General features: G+C 39.4%; 1 protein-coding gene across 34 annotated transcripts in view; it reads right to left on the reverse strand.

Annotated features, from left to right (window-relative positions):
• The window catches only part of MAP4K4 (mitogen-activated protein kinase kinase kinase kinase 4), a 184,485-nt gene that overhangs the window by 64,778 nt on the left and 98,087 nt on the right, over positions 1-21,620 (reverse strand). For all 34 annotated transcript variants that reach the window (XM_023515827.1, XM_023515820.1, XM_023515821.1 and 31 more), the window contains exons 4-5: positions 2,892-3,017; positions 1,537-1,647 (exon numbers count right to left, since the gene is read on the reverse strand). In XM_023515827.1, coding sequence (XP_023371595.1) covers positions 1,537-1,647; positions 2,892-3,017 — 237 coding nt within the window. The remainder of the gene's footprint in view (positions 1-1,536; positions 1,648-2,891; positions 3,018-21,620) is intronic.

The raw sequence follows: 21,620 nt of genomic DNA on the forward strand, positions 1-21,620 counted from the left end.
AAATCCCATACTGGGATTATACACAAGGAAGGTGTGTGGGTATGGGTGTGTGTGTTTATAACACAGAATCATGACAACAGCTAATAATTACTGCTAGGTAGCAATGTATACATGTTACATTAATGTTAATATACACTAACTCATTCAATTCTCTTAATACTAATTTCACAGGGTTGGTATCTAAAATACCAGAAGAGGAAAGTAAGTCTTAAAAGTCGAATAACCTGGTATGCAGCAGATACACAGCAAAGGCAGGACTCAGACCCAACTCTAACTCACTCTAAAACCCAACTTCCTAAACACTGGTATTTACCTACTTACCATGCTAAGAGTTTTAGCTATTAACATAATAAACTCATCTGCTTATTTACTGAATTGCTTTCTAGTGGTATAAGGCAGGACACTTAGATTCCCACTTTTAGGCTCTGCTTTCTAATTAACTATAAAATACAAGACCCCGGTATTTTAGTAATAGCACCCTCATGTGATTATAAAAAGATGGTTCTCCCACCACCCGATTCTCTACCTCACACCTAGTCTTCTTAAAGGAGACTCTCAAGGGCTCTGTAAATATATAAATAAAAAGAAATGAAATGTTTCCCCAGGAAGTCTATATGAAAGTCTTTACAACATGCAGTCCTCAATGAAACTTAAATATACAAAGCAGGATATCTTTACAGATATCTTTATAGATGAAAAGTAAAAGAACTAGCTACTTATAAGATTTTTCTTCTTAATGAGAGAAGCAGAAAAATTAGATTTCAGTTTAATTCCATTGTCTTTACTTTGAAAAGGTGGTAGGTAAATAAAATGCAACCAGTAATTTAAGTGTATAATTCAGGGGTAAAGTAGAAGAGATAAACTGTGATAGCTGAATGGAGGAGAGTGACCCACTTGTCATGCACATGACCTTTCAAATACAAAATCCTAAAAGCCCTCTGCCTACACTGTCAGGTTCCACCAAATCGAACCTTTTAAAAGCACACAGCAGCAGTTCAGAAACTTAACTCTAAGATCATTAGCCAGACTCTCAAACAGCTGTAAATAACATTAGACATTAGAGCTTTTCTTCATAAATACTGCAACAGATTCTAACAACTAATGCCAAGATTCACAGGATGATTTTGAAAACTAGCATACAATACCATTAATATTAATTTTCAAGCTTATACAGAGGATGCCTATACAAACAGTAGTTAGAGATTATTTCTCTTCCCTTCCACTCTGATTTCCTTTTTAACTCCAAAGGAAAGTTGCCATCAGGCCTGTTGCAATGGCCTGGGAGATAAAATTCAGGAATATACAGAACACCTCCTTTTGTTTCAGCCTACATTCTTTAGATATTTGCCAGAGGCAAATCATGATATAGTTTAACTTACCAAAGCTAGCTACCGATACAGCCCCCGTGCTTGTCAAATGGAGAATATCTGTGTATGTATACAATGCAAAGAAATACTTGGGGCTAGGAAACTGAAAATGGAAGCACAGAGATCATGGGGGGTGGGGGGGTGGCCTGCAGCTGTGTGCTTGTCTTACCCTCAGGATTTCCCTGGAGATGTAAGCGATCCAGTCTTCTTTGAGTGTGTTCCCTTTGGTGTTCTTCACAAGGTCCGTAATGGATCCAGCCCCACAGAACTCCATAACAAGCTACAAGAGAAGTCAGACAAATGCCATCCAACTGCCAGACCACTTCGTGCCTAAAGGCCTGGGCATGTGATCATTTTGGAGGAATCCAAATTACTGAGAGTTCATCTCATGGTTCGATGTGACCAATGTGTCCAACTAGACACTGGGCATGTCTGGTTTAGGAGACTGAGAATGCCTTTCTCTAGCAAACCCCGACCCCAACCCCAGTGCAATGGCTCTGAAGTGCTCATTCTCTCTCATAAGCACGTGGGCACAGGAGGAGCACTCTGTTCTTCATCGCTGCCCAATTACCAGAAATTTAACTCAAGTACTACCTAACATCCTGTCTTGTTTTGCCTCAAACATGTTCTATTTTTCACACTTTATGATCCCCAAACTAATTGGTTATTAACTGGGCTTAAAACAAAAGAGAAATGCTATTTTTAAGAAGTTACACAATTTTAGGAAATGGCAATATTTAAAATATCTAAACTTAGAACAATATGATCACAAGGCTATGTTTAAAATACCTAGAAAATGAACTGAATTGAGCCATTCTAAACTTTTAACTATGACTGGATTTGGGCAATGGTTAATAAGGGTAGATTTTTTTCTGTTCTACTTAATTTTGCCAATGTTTTCTATAATGGCCATTTTAAAAGAACATTACCATAGCAAAAGAACTAATCCATCTTCCTACTATGAGGTCAATACCTTGAGCATAACGAATGTGATTACCATAGATCTGAAAGTAGTATTTTGAGATCATCTTGGATGTGTTCAAAAAGAGATAAGGGTGAATATGTCAATTCCAAAAATTTTTCTGGAATTTACTGTTTATAAGTAACTATTTTCATTAACATTATTGATAAGTTACTGACAGAAGCTTGTTTCTTGAAATCTGTCTCTTACTTCCAGGTGGCAAGGAAAGGTGCAATTTATTGAGCTTTCGTATTAATTGGTTCCCATAAAGTATTTACTGTACTGCTTTTAAGCTACTGATTTCCTTACTAATAGTAACATTCATTCTAGAATGTACCCTGTTTATTTCTGAAACAGAAAGTCAACTTTTACCATGAAATGTGAAATCAACATCAAAATATAAATATCTTCATTTCCTATATGAAGAGATGCAGGCCACGGGAGCCATTAGGACCTACCAGCTACTGTACCCTCTCCGCTGCCTCCCCTTCCCCACCCCCTTCTTGCCGTCCTTATAATACAATCAAGAGGAAAGCCCAAGCACTCAGGGAACTTCCACCTACCCAGAGCTGGTCATCGTGTCCTGGAGGGCTCTTTTTAATGAAAGCACCGTAGTATGTTGCAATGTTTCTATGATGAGAATACTTTTTCAGCATATTTATCTCCAGTTTGATTTCTTCCTCTTCATCCTTAAGAAAACATAAAAAATATGTGGCTACTGAACGATGTAAATTACTTTACTTTCTCTACACAAGTAAAATAATAGAAGTAACACAAGTTCCTGGTCCTCCAGCAGCAGGGGGATAGGCACATTCACTTTATCTTTATGCCAAGAACTAAGGGGACACATCCGCATGAAGTGTGATTACAGGCTATTCAAGAACATCATGAAGTGTACAAGGCAACAAGGAACATGGGAGCAGGAGGGACACTGTGGCGGGGAAAGGCCCGGCTAGCTCTCTCATAACCATAACTTCAGGCAATTCATGCCACTTCTCTGAGCCTTGATTTGCTCCTCTGTAAAACTGGCACCTAAAAACAGGAAATAACTGATAGCGCTTTAAACTAGTAAGTAGAAAGGCTGCATCCTTTCTAGAAACATTTGTAACAACAATTGCATCTAGTCCAGGTCAAGCCAGAAAAGGTTTACCTCTAACAGTCACATACAACAGCACCCTCTATAGCTAGGCCATGGGCACAGAACTGAACACAGGGCTACAGGCCAGCAGCGCAGTCCCTCCAGGGCATGCACTAACTCACAGAGGTTCCGGCAAACCGAGTAGGCCCCAGTAGCAAAACATCACTCAGCAGGGTGTCTAAGACATGGCTCCTCTCTCTGAGCCTGTTCATTTATGAAAATAAGATAAGCAAAGGAAGAACTCCAAAGTTGTGAGGGTGTGGATGAAGGGACAATTATCCTTTTGGATGATGAGGGCTCAGTAGTGAACAAGAGGAAAATACACATGCAGAGAAACCAACAGAAAAATTCTGGCAACGTGATAAACCAAAACAGAGTAACTCCTCCAAGGGACCAGGAAGCAGCTACCACAGAGGATTCCACCTCTAAAGAATTTTTGGAAATGACAGAAAGTGAATTTAAAATATGGATAGCAAAAATAATAAAGGGAATTGATGCAAAAGAGGAAAAATAGAACCAAAAACTGGTTCTACTCCAGTTTTCTAAAGAAAAACTGGGTGAAATATATAAAGAATATAGAAAGGAGGCTCGGCGCCTGTGGCTCAAGTAGCTAAGGCACCAGTCACATACACCTAAGGTGGTGGGTTCGAATCCAGCCCAGGCCCACCAAACAACAGTGATGGCAGCAACCAAAAAAGAGCCAGGCATTGTGGCGGGCGCCTGTAGTCCCAGCTACTTGGGAGGCGGAGGCAGGAGACTTGCTTGAGCCCAGGAGTTGGAGGTTGCTGTGAGCTGTGATGCCACAGCACTCTACCCAGAGGGACAGCTTGAGGCTCTGTCTCAAAAAAAAAAAAGAATATAGAAAGGATATGGCTTAAGAAATTGAAGTCAAGCAGGGAACTTGAAGATGCAGTAGAAAGTATCAAAAATAGATTACACCATGGAGAAGAAAGAATCTCAAGAGCTAGAGGATAAAGTTCTTGAGCGAACCCAGGTAGTTGAAGAGGCAGAAAAGAAGAGAGAGAAAGCAGAACATTAGCTTCGAGAATTATGGGACTTCCTGAAGTGTACAAACATATGAATTATAGGGATCCCTGAAGGGGAAAAAGAATGTCCCAAAGGAAGGGAAGCATTACTGAAAGATACCATAATGAAAATTCCCCAAATTTCACTAAAGATTCCAATACACTCCCCCTTTTAGATGGATATCGAACCCTGGGTCATCTCAACACAAATACAGCAAAATACAGCATCTTTAAGACACATTGTCATGACCTGTCCAAAGTCAAGACAAAAGAGAAAACTCTTCAAGCAGCCAGAAGCAAGCACCAACTGATCTACCAGGGCAGATCCATAAGGGGGATAGTGGACTTTTCACCTGAAAACTTTCCACGCCAGAAGAAAGTAATCATCTACCTTTAACCTTCTTAAACAAAACAACGTGTCAGTCAACAAATCTGTATCCTGCTAAGCTTCAAAATCAATGGAGAAATCAAAATTTTTACTGATATGCAAATATTGAGAAAATCTGTCACAAGACCAGCTCTAGAGGAAATACTTAGACCTATTCTCCACACTGGTAATCACTATGGACCACCAGCAAACTAAACACCCAGAAATTAAAGGACAAAATTTTGTTTCCACAATGGCACAAAGGATAAAACTAAGCAATGTTTTTCACAAAATAAGGTAAACAGAACTCCACAACACTTACTGATTCTCTCAATAAATATTAATGACTTGAATTCCCCATGGAAGAGGCACAGACTGGCCAACTGGTATATGTTGTCTCGAGGAACACTCCTAACCTTGACGGACAACTCAAGACTCAAGGTAAAGGGATGGAAAACAGTATGTCAGGCAAATGGAAATCAGAAAAAAGGGTGGGTCGCAATCTTATTTTCAGATACAAGTAAATTTAAAGAAACTAAAAACAAAGATGGTCACTTCACTCAAGGGAACAATACAGCAAGAAGACGATTCTAAATATGTAGGCACCCAACTTAAATGTTCCCAGATTTATGAAATAGACATGGATTAATCTAAGGAATATGATATTCTATAACATCATAATAACTGGGAACTTTAACACCCCTCTGGTTGAACTAGACACATCATCTAAACAGAAGCTCTTCCACTTACAACGGGAACCTGACAATGATATCCTCTATTGCCACTACTATTAAAAATAGTGCTGGAAGTTCCAGTCAATGCAATGTCAAGAGAACAATATAAAGGGCATCCAAATAGGGCAGACGAGGTCAAACTCTTGCTCTTTGCCCATGTTATGATCTTAATACTTAGAGAATCCCAGAGACTAAACAACAAAACTCCTGGAATTAATCAAGAAACACAGTAATGTCTCATGGTATAAATTGGTATCCACAAATTAGTAGCCTTTGTATACATCAATAGCAGCCAAAGTTGAGAAGCTAATTAAAGACATAATTCTCTTAACAGGAGCATCAAAGAAAATTAAATATCTAGGAATATACCTAACAAAGAGGCAAAGGACTCCTACAAAGAGAATTACGAAACCATAAGAAAAGAAATAGGAAGATATTAACAAATGGAAGAACATACCATGCTCTTGGTTGGAAGAATCAACATTGTTAAAATGTCTATTCTACCCAAGAAATCAACGCAATCGCCATTGAAATACCAACATCATACTTTGAAGAACTAGAAAAAAATAGTTCTTGATTTCGTATGGAACCAGAAAAAAACCTGTACAGCCAAAGCAATTTTTAGTAGTAAAAACAAAGCTGGAGTCATCACTTTACCAGTCTGTAGGCTATAAGTCCACAGTTATCAAAACAGCATGGCGCTGGCACAAAAAGAGACATTTGGAACCAAAAAACCAATCTGATCTTTGATAAACCAAACAAAAGTTTACACTGGGGAAAAGAATCCCTATTCAATAAATAATGCTGCAAGAACGGGATAACCACATGTAGAAACTGGACCTTTCACCACTGACAAAAATTAATTCAAGGTAGATAAAATATGTAAATCTAAGGCATGAAACAATAAAAATCCTAGAAGTGCAGAAAAACTCTTGAAAGTGTTGGCCTGGGGAAAAATTTTATGAAGCAGACTTCAGTGGCAGAAACAACAAATTCAAACAAATGAGACTTACTTAAACTAAAAAGCTCCTACAAAGCTAAGGGCACAACAACCAAAGCAAACAGACAACCTTCAGAATTGGAAAAGATATTTTAATGTTATAAATCTGATAAAGGTTCGATAACTAGGATCAAACTAGGATCCTAGGATCCTAGTTATCAGTTATCCTAGGATCCTGATAACTAGGACAGAGAACTCAAATTAATCAATAAAAAAAGAGCAAACAATCCCGTCTATTACTGAGTAAGCGACATGAACAGAACCTTCTCTGTTAGACAAATGGCTAACAAACATTTGAAAAAAATGCTCATCATCCCTAATCCTCAGAGAAATGCAAATCAAAACCAACCTGAGATATTAATGAACCCCAGTAAGATTAGCCCACATTACAAAGTTCCAAAGGTGTAGATGTTGGCATGGACGTAGAAAAAGGTAAATACTTTTACATTGTCACTGAGACTGCAAACTTATACAGCACAGCCTCTTTGTTAAGAAGTATGGAGAATCCTCAAAGAATTCAAGTTAGAACTACCATTTGACCTCATAATTCCACTACTAGGCATCTACCCAGAAGATAAAAAATCATTTTATCATAACGACATTTGCACTAGATTGTTTACTGCAGCTCGACTTACAATTCCCAAGATGTGGAAATAGCCTAAAGGCCCATCAACTCGGGAATGGATTAACAAACTGTGGTATGTATATATATACATCATGGAATACTATTCAGCCATAAGAGAAGATGGTGACTTTATATCTTTTGAATTAACCTGGGTGGAGGTGAAATACATTCTTAGTAAAGTATCACAAGAATGGAAAAGCAAACATCCAATGTACTCAACACTAATATGAAGCTAATGGATGATCTTACTCACAGTCACATCAGATAAAACTCATTTCAATTCAAGTTGGGGGAAGGGGAACAAAGGAAGGTGAAGAGAAGAGGAAGAACGTTTGGACTTTCTGGGGCAGGACACAACTACAAGAGGGACTCTACCTAACAAATTCAAATATTGTCACCTGGTTGTTTATACCCTCACATTAACGTGAAATTTAAAAAACAAAAACCGTTTACAAAGTGAAAAAGTTACAGTAAGCTGAGGTTAATTTATTATTGAAGAAAGAAAATTTTTCTTTATACACAGTGTGTATAAAATCTGCAACTGTGCACAGTAACGTCCTAGGCCTTCACATTCACTCACTCACTGACTCACCCAGGTCATGTCCCAGTCCTGAAAGCTCCCTTCATGGTAAGCAGCCTATGTAAGTACAGAATTTTTTAATTTGTATTTTTACTCTATCTTTTCTATGTTTAGATACTTTTAGACATACAGCTACTTACCATCGTGTTACAGTTCATTGCTTATAGTATTCAGTATAGTAATATGTTGTACAGATTTATAGCATAGAAACAATAGACTGTACAGGGTAGGCTAGGTTTGCAGCAGGCTATACAACTACACTCTATGATGACTCCACAAGAATGAAATCCCCTAGTGACACATTTCTCAGAAAATATCTTCATTTTTAAGCAATGTCTGACTGTATATTCTACAGGCACAGCTGTCACCTGACTTTGATAGACGGTGATATAAACACGGCAGCAATCCAAGTACAGTGTATATAATAACGCTCACCTAAACCCTGTATATGGAAAATCACAACAAATGCATATCATTCCAATTTGTGATTTTAACATGGTTACGTTGAAAGCAACCACAAACCTTAGGTTGCTCGATAACAAAGACAACTATTACAATTCTAAACAAAAGATAGTGTTTAGCTAACCGTCCCGTATTACAAAGAAACACACTTTCATTTGAGACTTCTCTTCAAAAAGAACTTTCTGCTAAAGCAGAAAAGGATTATAATTTTTATTAACAAAGTCACAAGGAAGCATATCCTAAAAACAAAAAATCCAACTCATCAGAAGCTGTGTATGTGAGTGCTCTTTCCACGTAGCCTGATGGGTCATAGTGACCACAGCTTGCTGGCTCACTCCTTATTCAACACAACTCACTCCAAACATTATCTGTGGGTTCTTGGGAATCTTGAGCAGTGAGCGGCCTGGAACAGCCCTAGTCTGAGTGAGGCTTTTTAAGACAGGTTGGTATCTCACGAAAGTTAGCAAATGGCAATGACTATAAATGTTCCTTGTTGAAAAGGTCTGTGGCGTTATTCCCAGGACAAGGTCCACAGTTCAACATGTTGTGCTGTGAGAACATAAACGTCCCAGTTTCTTTACATTGAACTGAAGGTAAGTGACCACCAAATGAAACAAAAGATTGACTTTCTCTTTTTCCTATCCAAACCCAGTAAACCTATAAGGATTTGTGACATAAACACTACACAAAAACAAAAAGAACAATGTCAAGGTAGAATAGGGAAAAACCAAAATACTGATTTTAACTTTGTTATTGTATTGAAAGCAGCCAGTCACTTTATGTAGTGTGTGAATTTTATTGCATTATCCAGACTTGTGCCGTCAATCCATCTCTGTCTCCCTCCCTCCCCCTAATGGCTAAAATTATCCCCACAGCCACTGTTCCCTATCACCCTCTGTCAATAGGTTTCACTTCTTGACAGAAAGCAAATGCTATCTATGAATCTCCCACAAGAAGAACATTCCCAGCTCCTGAGCATTAACTGAGTAATATAACATATTTTGACAAGTTTCCATTTATTTTTTTCTTTTAGTGACACAAACCAATTTCTTTAAGGTTCTAACTTGTTCCCCTCTTTGCAATAAGAGCCCAGAGCTTCCATAGGCACTTGAGGTTTTCAAAGCCCACTGAGCTAAAAATAAAAAAAATAAAAAAATCAAGCACACATTTTAAAGTTCTATAGGATTATATTCAGTAGTGGCCAATAGTATGAAAAACACTGAATATGCATATTGGTAAATACCTGTACTTTTTGGCAACAACGTATTTCTTTGAATGTAAAATGCCCTAGACTAAGACACATCATTATTTTAGGTAATAAACTGTGACACACCATCAACCATGAGACACATACTGCAATATCTTCAAAACTGAGCTGCATCTTAGAATCAATGGAATGTGACAACTGAAATAGAATCAAGTCTGGCAATAACTTTTCTAATATAAGTGAAACATCCTAATATCATCCAGAAGAAGAGATGTCATTTAGCAGAATATTTCCCTGGTCTTCAAAAATCAAATCCTGGAAGGATACGCCTGAACTACAAAAAATATTGAGGGGAAACAATGTTTTCCTCTCAAATTACTAGTTTAAGATAGAGCTTATGTATACTTTGAACATTTTCTCTCTTGATTTTATGATTTTACAACAGATGACTATTACACATCTTATAAAATAAAAAAATTAGCACCACTAATGGTCATTTAATGTCTAATTATGAGTGCCTACTTGACATAAGAAGCATCAGGAAGGTGGTGCCCATAGCTCAGAGGGTAAGGTGCCAGCCACATAACACCCAGGCTGGTGGGTTTGAACCCAGCCTAAGCCAGGTAAAACAATGACAACCGCAACAACAGTAAAAAAAAAAAAAAAAAAAAATAGCCAGGCATTGTGGCAGGTGCCTGTAAGTCCCAGCTACTTAGAAGGCAAGAGAATCGCTTAAAGTTCAAGAGTTGGAGGTTGCTGTGAGCTGTGACACCAAAGCACTCTACCCAGGGTGACAGCTTGAGATTCTGTCTCCAAAAAAAAACAAAAACAAGAAGGTAGAATCTTCCAGGGACTTTGAGCCAAATATACAACAGAGATCCAAATTATGACTAATGCCTGTTATATAGTATTTTATATTGTCTTAAGAGCAAGGTAATAATAAACTGAATCTTGAGTTCCAAAATCCATTTGGTTATTAGTTTGGTGGTCTCATTCCAACACTTAAATACAGGCACACATACCATCACCACCCCCAAAACACCTCATTTATCCTGAAAAGATACAGCAGAAAGTGGACTTGGGGTCCAGCTAGAATTGAAATTTAAAAACAACAAATCCCACCTAGGAAAAGAATGTTGAACTGGCAAAACTATGTGGAGGAAGTTTATGTATCCTATATATCTCAGCTGAGACAAGCGACTGTGCTCTTCAGGATCTTCCTTACAAAGTCACAAGTATAAATAAATTAAAAAAATTAAGAGTAACTTGAGGGAAGAGCCTTTTTGGTAAGAAAGGAAAGGCTCCCTCCTGGTTTTCTCCAATGGTGAGGCAGCTGCTGGCCCCTCCCTCCCCGCCCCCCAATTAGTGATTTAATGCAGCTGATGCCAATTAGCATTTTGGACTCTAACCAGTGGGAGAAAAGCTCATAGAAAAGGCCTTTGTCTCAGGCCAGGATCTGACTAGGCACTGAGTCTTCAACTGCCTCCCCTGGCTGTCAGAGGATAGGGTGGGGGAGGGGAGAACATCTGCACAGTGGTAATTTTCACAAGCAGCAATGGATCTGTAAATGAGTCGTATGACAAACCCTGCCCACTACACCATCTGAGCACACAGACATGCATATTACTAGTGTTTTGCTGTTTGTTTCTTAATGACACCTTAAATTGCCATTCAAACTCTTGTTACCTAAATTCTCCCTCATTCCACCAACAGTAGCAACCACGGGAGGAGACAGGGAGACTTAATCCAACTGGAATTTTTCACCTGACATACTTCCCTTTACTGAATTAAATACCTGCTCAGGGACAGCTGAACAAAAATGGAATGGCAGCTGATTGTTCACTCTGTCTGCTGGAGAGAAGACTGATAAAAGAAATACACAAGGGTGGTGCCTGCGGCTCAAAGGAGTAGGGCACCAGCCCCAAATGCTGGAAGTGGAGGGTTCAAACCCAGCCCCGGAAAAAAAAAAAAAAAAAAAAAATACACAAATATTTCTGGCATACTTCACCAAAATGTGTAAATGAATGTACATTTAAAATGAAAATATCCGTTCTTTAAAATCAGTTTACAAGTTTGTTTTAGACAGCTATTACTGAATTGTTCTTTATGTGACTATGAACTGATAGAAAAATGAGAACAGATCACCTTTCATGTAGCAAATCCCATTATACCTCAAAGTATTATTTAGTACCATACCTAGTTGAAACCAGCACAGAATTAATCAAATATAAAATTTTTGGAGTCAAATAGATAATAAGCAAAAGTTATACAACGAATTCACAGACTATTCAACTAAACATAGATGGAACAGAACTATGCAGAGAAAGAGTCTAGAAGAAAATTAAGGTTATAGGATCTGGTCAAAAAGAAGGAATCATATATCTTTAAAATTAAACAATCCTTCAAGATCAATCAGTCTCCCAGAATAAAAACCAATGATAAGATTACAAGATTAACATAACTAAAATGTAAATCAGATGCTTGTGACATCTTTATAGTCTTACTGCGAATCAACAAACCTGTTCCAGCATTACAAGGCCACAGTGTAATGGCCCTTAACCTGCTGTCTACTCTGTCTAAAGCACAATATAGAACTTATGCAAGACACAACAAAGTCCTCCAAAAGCCCTCTAGATCTCCTCTTATCTTGTACAAAGTTTGCCACTTGCCAAATATTTCAATGAGATACCGAGTTGGTATCTAAAAATAATGTGAAAAGAAGAGAATTACATAATAACCATTCACCTGGATGGATAAAAGTGGTGAGGACTTCAGACCATGACTAAATGACACAGGAGAACGAGTACAATTCCTTCCATTTTGCCCAGCATCACTCATTCATCAATAACCTTGGGAGACTAGAGTTTCTCGAACAATGTGAAAACCCAAGGACAAAACACATCTCTATAGCAACTTCCCACCAAAAAATACAACATGACATAAAGAACACACCAATCTTATTCAAACGATAAACGTCAAATAAGCCAGATCACTATTTCCTCTAAGATCTAAAAGAAACTATTAGATCTGTATAAAGTTTCAAGCCATCAACACTCAGAAAACCTAACAGTTGCCTTGTCAAGCCCCAATCTACGGGACAGAATACCACAGGTATAAGTGGTTTCAATAAAATAACTTGAAATAGTTCATATTAGCACTTGATTTTAGAATACATCTAGTTTCCTCCTCTATTAAGTTATCAGTTACATTTATACACACATACACACACACAGAAGAATTACCTGCTATTGGGAACCCTCAAAGATGCAACTTAAAGCAGGACCTGAAATACAGATACTGATCTAGATAGAAAACAGATCTATCAGGCCAGCTCCAATGTATCCAAAATCAAACCCTCTACCCCAAAAAGTTGATTAGACTCAAAATTATGAGACTAAGACTTTTAATTATGAAATCAAAAGGGATCAGCAATCCAAAATGCTCAGAAAGTAACAAAACAGTATATTGTGAACATCAATATTTTGCTACCCACAAGTGTGCATGTATGCTTTAGATAACCATATACAGCTGGCCAACTGAGGGAATGGAAGAAACTGGCCAACATATAGAGGTGGTGAACACAAGGAACCAGGCCTACTGTACTGACATGTACATGTGGTGCACGTCCAGTCTATGAAAATTAGGTCAACTTAAGGAGGTGGCCAATGTAGGGAGATGGTCAACTATGGAGTAGGGTGACATTGGTAAGGCAGGACAACATGGCTGGGGGCAGGGCGGGGGGATGGGGCAGGGCAGGGCCTGACAACAATGCAAACTTTGATGAGCAGTTCTCGATAATCACTTCTCAGCAATTATTTGTTATTATTACAGTTTAACATTATAAAACTAACAAAAATAATATAAAACTCATACTCTGGCAAAATAGCCACATGGTAGCCGAAAACCGTATATTCCCTTCTTGTTCTCCTGCCTATTCGTGCATTCTTTCCAAAAATCGGGACTTTTTCAAAATGCCGCTGGACACGGGACAAATTGTTCAAAAGTGGGACGTCTGGTCACCCTACTATGGAGGCTCTACTGTTTATGCTTTGATGAGTGCAAAGGGGAAAAGGAGAAACGTTACCAAAGATTATCTCTGGATTACAAATATTTTCTTCTTAACTTTTCTAATTTTCTATAATTAGAACATACTATTTTCCTAACTTGTGGGGGGAAACTGAGAGTTGAGGATAAAGGCGTTGGTCCATAATAATTTAAAGTGAGCTTCTTTCTGGTGACTGCCATGGTCTGTCGCCCTCTGTCCTTGGACTAAAGGTCCTCTCCCTTCTTTGCTGCCCTAGGGTCACTGCCAATCTTCCTTTTGGGCTATTGCCGTCAGCTGCACAGGCAGGAAAATAAAGAGTCTTAAGAATACAGCCTTGCTGGTTAAACTGCCTTTGAGTGGATCAGCAGCACCACAAGGGTCTATCACCTTGGTCTCACGGTCATTTCTTCCTGTTTGCTACAATGCACCAATCTAGACTCACAATTCCTCAAGCCTGGCTCCTTCCAGACATAAGTCACTCATAGAACAAAAGGATAAGGAGAACACTCTTCATCCTGTCTTCACTCTCCTGCCCTGCCAGAAGGTTCCTGAAAAACAATCTTACTTCAGTCCCTTCATACTTTTCCAACTAAGTCAGTGGCAAACGCCTGAAGCCTCCCATAACAGAAGGAGGAAAAGAATATGATGGACACTGAACAGGGTTGTTTAAAAATCCCTAAAAGTAGGTCCAAGTAAGAAATGGCAACCAGGAGCACACCTCTGAAGGACGGTGTGACAAGCAATGCACATTTCTGCGGTTTGTGCTGGGTCGACTGTGTACTCACATGCACCCAAACTCCTGCTACACACTGACATGGCACATTACATAGGCTCTGGAAAAAAAAGTCTTCAATAAGCAAGAATAAAAGCCACTTCTGCTCCTGGACAAATTAAAGTAATCAAGGGCCAGATGATTTACTCTCATACCTGAACAACTAAAATTAGACAGAACATATGAAGGAGTTTAAAAGGCATCAGGCAATGAAGGACAATGATCCCTGAGACATGGGAAACAGAAGTTGAATCTCTCCAAGTGTTCTGGCTTAGTGCCTTAAGAGGTATCACAAGCTGCAGCCAAGGGAAAGGAAACTCAAATGACATCCAGAGTTGTCTCTGGGTTGAAGAGATGGAGCTGGGAATTTGGGGAGACTCCAGAGACTGTAGGATACCAGAGAGGAGAGGGTCACACAGAGAGTAAGCAAGCCACAGAGACCTAAAATTCTCCCTTGGGTATTCAGTACAGCACTATCAATACATCCCAGTGAGGAAAACACCTCAGGTCAGGGAGAGACCCTAATCCGGAAGGATTCCATGGAACAGTACCCAGTGCTCACAGGGATGGTGAGCAGTGTCTACTGCCATATGTCAGGCTGAAAAACTCATCATTTACAGGAATTGGGGCTCTGGTCTGAATTGGGGAACAAAATTAGCACTAAATGGTGATTTGGTTTCAAAAGACTACTCTGAAAAAAAGGATCAAATTACTCCCAAATACCTAGATGCATCCCAGAACAAAGGTCAAGAATATTATAAAAACACAAAATATCCAGTACCCAACAGAGTAAAATTCACAATGTCTGGCATTAAATTAAAGATTACCAAGCATGCAAGAATATCAGAACATACACCCATGGGGGTGGCGGGGGGAGAAGAACCCAACAAAACTAACCTGCTCCTGGTCAAATAAGAACTAATACAGATCACAAAACTAACAGACAAAAACATTTAACAATGGCTCAGCACCCGTAGCACAGTGGTTATGGCACCAGCCACATACACCAAAAGTCAGGTCAAACCCAGCCCAGGCCAGCTAAACAATTCCAACAAAAATACGGGCATCTATAGTCCCAGAAACTTGGGAGGCTGAGGCAAGAGAATAGCTTAAGCCCAAGAGTTGGAGGTTGCTGTGAGCTGTGATGCCATTGCACTCTACCCAGGGCGACACAATTTGGCGACACTCGTTTCCAGGAAAAAAAAAAAAAATTAACAGGCTACAACCTATGTCACTGCTGGTTTTAACTATTACGTCTTTTGGGCATTTGCCCAGGAAAGAACTGGAGACCCAAGTTGTTTTGTATGGTCTATTAAATTAGAACCTCATGCATTTAGAAAGCAACAACATGAATTAACAGATGCTTCAATTCCTCACCAGGGTGGCAGAGAAAAGGCCTCACATATCATATAGGCCATGTGTTCCTACATTCCTAACACAAAAAGAACACAATCATAATTTTTTAAAAATTTCAAACAGAAGAAAAACCTTAACAAAGTTAATCTTAAATCACCTTGCTTTCAATTAGATCATTAATTTTTGTCTGATCTGAGTTGCCATAAACAATTATTACTTTATGCATGAATCAAAAGTGTGAACATTACTGAGATGAAGCAAGTAACAACTCCATATAGACCATACTTGGAGAGGTATTGATTTCAGAGGACAGAGGACAAATGACCAGCATTTCCACGGCACAGTGGTTTCCTAATTCTGACCTTGAGATTATTAGTGAGCAAGCACTAACATCCTCATTGTTCCCCCACTCCCACCGTCTTGAGCTACTCCAACTCTGCTTACCTATTACTTTGATATGTTTCCTGATACACCACAGTAGGTAAGTTGGGGGGTGGAGGTGGGGGAGGAAAAAAGTTACAATAATATTATATTATTACAATATAATAAAATCTTCCCCTGGAAAACTATCTTTCAAACCTCATGGTGTTAAACCAAAATCAGCAATATCTCCACCCTGGCTCCTGGTGCTCCCTGGATAATAGAAATCTGCCGTACTGTGCCAAGTACAGCAACCAGGAAATAAGCCTTAGTTTATGTATACAATGACACTGTTACTTTCAAATAATTCTCTTCATCTGGATAATATGCATATCTGAAAAAGGAGTCCCTTTCTTCTGAAATAGCAGTTTTCATGCAAATTCAAATGAACAATCTCTGCCTTGTAGTTCTCAGGCCTGCTGAAGTTTCTGGAGGATCCTCAGGGTACCATATATCATAAACCATTCTTTAGCTCTAAGGATTCAAAAATGCTTCCGCAAAAGTTACTCAAGAAGACAAGCAATCAGTTCTACAGACTTGAGTAAAACGGAGAAGAGACTCAAGATATTCTAAGAGTTTAGGTGACAAACTTAGGGATAAGAATCCATTTGGCATCCACTCACATTGTCGCAGGTGTGACTTAGCATGTACGCAGCACTCAGTTCAGTATTCTCCCAACTTCTTAAATCCGTGTGAATTAACACTGTGGTGTGGGAGAAAACTACAGAATGCTTCCAGTACTAAACCTTCAAAAATTGAACCTCACCTCCCTAATTTCAATCCTAACTGGGAAAATAATTTAAAATGTCTCCCCCCTAAATTTCCTCTATTTCTTAGAAACATATCATCTGAAGGGAGACAATGAGAGGAATACAGAGTTAGAAGCTTCCAGCTCCAACAGAAAAACTACTACACTTGGCCCCCCATAAGGGATCTAATTGTACAGAGCCACCACCTGCACTACACACTAGTTTTGCAGACTGATCTTAACAAAACCCAAGGGGAAGTTTTGTTCTGAACCAAGTCAGCATACAGTATTTAATTCTAGCCTGTTGTGTAAGCAGTCTCTCTGGGCAACGTCTTACTTGGATGCTTTACACTTTGCCCCAGAAATTCATAAAAACGTGTCCCATAATCTTCTTACTGGAGAAATCCTTCCCCTCCAAAAGTCTCACTCCAACTCTGTACCACAGCCATGCCAGCTACAAGCCTCAAGCTGCAGAAGCACTTGGAGAGGCAATGAAATAATAAAGTAGCATATAAACAATTGTCTGTCATGCCATCCTACAATTCTTAGTTTAAAATCCACCCTCCTCTCTACGAAATCTTAACTTCCAGGAAGGCAGGGATTTGGTCTTGTTCATCTCAGTACCCCTGACAGTGCCTATCACACTACATGTGTTCACCTATATAAAACTGTATGCCAGTGAGATGGGGGTGCTTTAAAAACAAAGAACCAAAAGCAAAGTCATGAGTTAATCCTGAGCCTCAGTTACCTTACAGGGAAGATGAGGAGAACAATACCTCATGGAACCCTAACACAATCTTAGTAGGCAAGGCACAACCCAGGGTGGGTGAAGGGTAAAATTAAGTAGTATGCTAGACCTCCACTCCAGGCCTAGCACACAGTTAAGTACTCTGCACAATTTGAGATAAACTATAATTATCTTTTGTTTCACTAACTGAGCAGTTAATACAATCCTGAATGCAAAGGGTTCCTGAAGCAGCCTGTAAAAGAGCCAGCCCTGGTAAACCTGGGCCACAGGAATCCCTGCCACCATCTTTCTGCTGGCAGCAGAGGGCAGAGAGGCAATCAATCCAATCACATGCAGCTGGCCAGGCTTTATCAGCTGGCTGCTGGGATAGGGCTAAAAGGGTCGAGCAAGGATGCCAGACAGCAAAACCATCCGCAGCAAAGTAACCTATTTTCCTACCTACAGGACAGGTCTATTGCTAAAGAATGATCAGCAATGTGTGTCCTAATCCCGTTATCTCTGACCATACAAGGACACAATGATAAAATGCAGGTGCTCCTTTTGGGAAAATGTGAAAAGATGCCAAGCGCCTGTAGTTCAGTGAGTAGGATGCCAGCCACATACACTGAGGCTGGCAGGTTCGAGCCCAGCCTGGGCCTGCTAAACAACAATGACAGCTACAACCAAAAAAAAAAAAAAAAAAATAGCCAGGCATTGTGGCAGGCATCTGTAGTCCCAGCTACTCAGGAGGCTAAGAAAAGAGAATCACTTAAGCCCAAGAGTTTGAGGTTGCTGTGAGCTGTGACACCACAGCACTCTACCAAGAGTGGCATAGTGAGACTCTGTCTCAAAAAAAAAAAAAAAAAAAAGAAAACAAAGAAGAAGAAAGAAAAAGAAAAAAAAAATCACGGAGATCGGAAAGACTAGGGGAAAAGAGATCCAATTATCTTCACTATGTGATTCCATTAGGAGGAAGACAATCAGCTGCTGAGGCTGGTTATTATTCACTGAACTCTAAAGCATTAAGGACTGGCACTCACATTGCCTCAGCTCCCTTTCCAGGGTGCTCACTCTGATGAATGCTTTGAACACAACAGACATTACTGAAGGTATGTGGTGCTATTTGTATTTGAGCAGAAAACAATTTTTCTTCTAAATGTGATTGTAAAAGACATACAGCGTTATTGTTTAAAATGTGAACTTTATTGCATATAGGAATAAAAGTGTTTTCCAGGAAAGAAACCTCTATTATACTGTAAATCAATACAGGATTAATTAATGTAATCCAATTTAAATAGGCCAAGAAAAATAAAGTTTCCACAAATTTAATGAAATGAGTTGTTAATATTTGATCCTAAATTTGCTTGTTTTACCTCCTTATAGTCCCATAACGCTCACCATCGAGTCTAGCAGCATGAGAAAACTGTAAACCAATTATTTAAAGCAAAAGAAAGATATAGATTTCTTTCATTAGAATGCCAGAAAGATACCGTTAGTGATTAGTAAACCTTTGGGCTAGTAATCAGTTTATATAGAACTTCAGGGCAGTCTACTACACACACATTGCACAAAGCTAGAGTAAGTCATTCTGCTCTAACAACAGTCTATTACCTTGCCATCATGCTACTCCATTTCTCCTCCCCTCCTTGCAGGTGCACAGGCACACACACAGAGGAGTGCCTGCTGAGAGGAGTGGACGGGCAGGTGCAGAGTGACTGGAAGAGAGATGTGAGTGGACGGCCTGGCAGTGCTACAGATGCTCTCACTCTGCGGACAAACAATGTCACTCCCTAAAGAACAACACAGTCCTCCCCGCCTCATGATCCTCACCTCCCGTATTCTGAATGATTATGAGGCAAAACACATGGCGAAAGTTAATGTGGCATCTCCTGAGTCAGACGGGCCAAGCTGAAACAACTGTTTAAGACTAGAATACTCACAGAGAGCACGAAAACAACATAACTGTCAGAAAGAACGAAAACTACAAACTACCACATGCCTATTTAGAAATTGGGGAACTGGATTTTTGCCCAAAAGGAAAAACCATCATCATCTAGATGCATACAAAGTAAGTCTTGCAAACGGCATCTCCTCCTCCAAGGGCGTATATACGGAGTTATAGAGACCAAATTTAAACCAGTTAGTTACACAGTCAAATAAATGTCTTCCGATTAAGACCCTGAAAGGTCAATTACCAACTCAAATTCATAGGCACAAAGAACATTATCCTGTTGGAAGCTGCCCAACTCATAAACAAACTTCCAAATTTACCATCTGCCATTATCCAAAAAGAGAAAGTCAGGAAGTTGCTATGTCACTTTCCTTGACAGACTTTTAGCGAGAACCCCGTCCACATGTCCATCCACTGTACGAATGCAGTCCATACGCATGTATTGAGGGGCTGCTTCATCACAGACACTGCCAGGGCACTGAACAGGAGCAGGGACAGGACAGGGAGATAGACGGCGAGGCAGAAAGACATATGGACCAATACTGACACAGTTGGATGGAGCACAGTGACAAGGAAGTAAGAGGGCAACCAACTGCTCAGGAGGGTGAGACCAAAGGTGCACTCAGGCAGATCAAACAGGAAGAACCAAAAAATCTTAGAAGAACCAGCATAAAAGAAATACAAACAGGAACAACACAGGATCCAAGATGAAGCAAGAGAATCCAAGGGCCAGCAAAACTTTCACCTTCTTGAGCCTACAGATTACCTGAGTGACCAGTAAAAGACCTATGAGAGAAATCAAGAAAATCTGGCTTCCGGGCAGTGCCTGTGGCTCATTGGGTAGGGCACTGGCCCCATATACCAAGGGTGGGAGGTTGGAACTCAGCCCTAGCCAAACTGCAACAAAAAAATAGTCAGGCACTGTAGCAGGTGCGTATAGTCCCAGCTACTTGGGAGGCTAAGGCAAGAGAATCACCTAAGCCCAGGAGTTGGAGGTTGCTGTGAGCTGTGAAGCCATGGTACTCTACCCAGGGCACAAAGTGAGACTCTGTCTCTAAAAAGAAAATCTGGCTTCCTGCCAGAGTCAGTGTAAACTGATGGCCTCACATCTGAATCTTGCTAGCAGTGTCCACAAAGCATTCTCTTGTGCAGGAATGTTTAGTACCTGTGTACATTCAATAGCTAGTCATCTACTGGATACTAAGCCTTGGGCTAAAAACTGGCACACAAGAGTACTGTAACTGGGTTTGCAAAATTAATTTGGTTTATCAGTTTTTCTAACTAAAAACAGACACAAAATGGGCAGGGGCGGAGGATAAATTTAACTTTAAAAGTTCTCGAAGGCTCACAACCTTAAAAGAAAAACCTCAAAATCGAAGAAAGAAAGCGATGCACCTCGTAAGTGTAAGAATACAAAGTAAATAATGGGTTAAGTTAGGACGTGCTATTCAGAGCTAAGATCCCTCACAAATTAACTGAGTGGTTAATTTCACTAAGACTGACCTCCTCAGTTAGTTGGGGATTATAAAATTATAAAATCTTAGGGAGATAATAAATAACAAATCCTGGAGATCTTAGTGCTTTTAAATGGCATTATAAACTTTTTGAGATATCATAAAAATAAGCACCAATCCAGAAAGATCCACTAAATCTAATGTCAAAGCTAATGGGGCTACCTACATATATATTATGTGGATGAATTAACTCTATTATTTAAATTCTTAATATAAATGTCAATACATAAATTCATGTTATATAATATAAATATAATTAATACATGGTCTGTAACTATATAAATTTTAAAAATCCAGAGTGGTACATCCCTTCAAAAACTGTACAGGAGCTGGGAAGAAATACATCTCAGACACAGTAATCCTTAAAAGGATTTGATTTAAACCAAATTCACCCTGGTGGTTTGGCCAAAGCCTTCCCTGATGTTTTTGTTACCTATTATACAAAGCCAGCCATTTCTTTCACTTAAAGAGTAAAAAAAAAAATCTATATGGGGAGGGGCGAGGGAGGGGGGAATGGGTGGAGGGAGGGTGATTGGAGGGATCACTTCTATGGTTTATCTTACAAGGGTACAAGTAAATCTTTCTAAGAGTAGAATATGATTGTCTTAACACAATAACTAA

Source organism: Otolemur garnettii, unplaced genomic scaffold (genome assembly GCF_000181295.1).
Source record: "Otolemur garnettii isolate 467f Iridium unplaced genomic scaffold, OtoGar3 scaffold00079, whole genome shotgun sequence".
Lineage (NCBI taxonomy): Eukaryota > Metazoa > Chordata > Mammalia > Primates > Galagidae > Otolemur > Otolemur garnettii.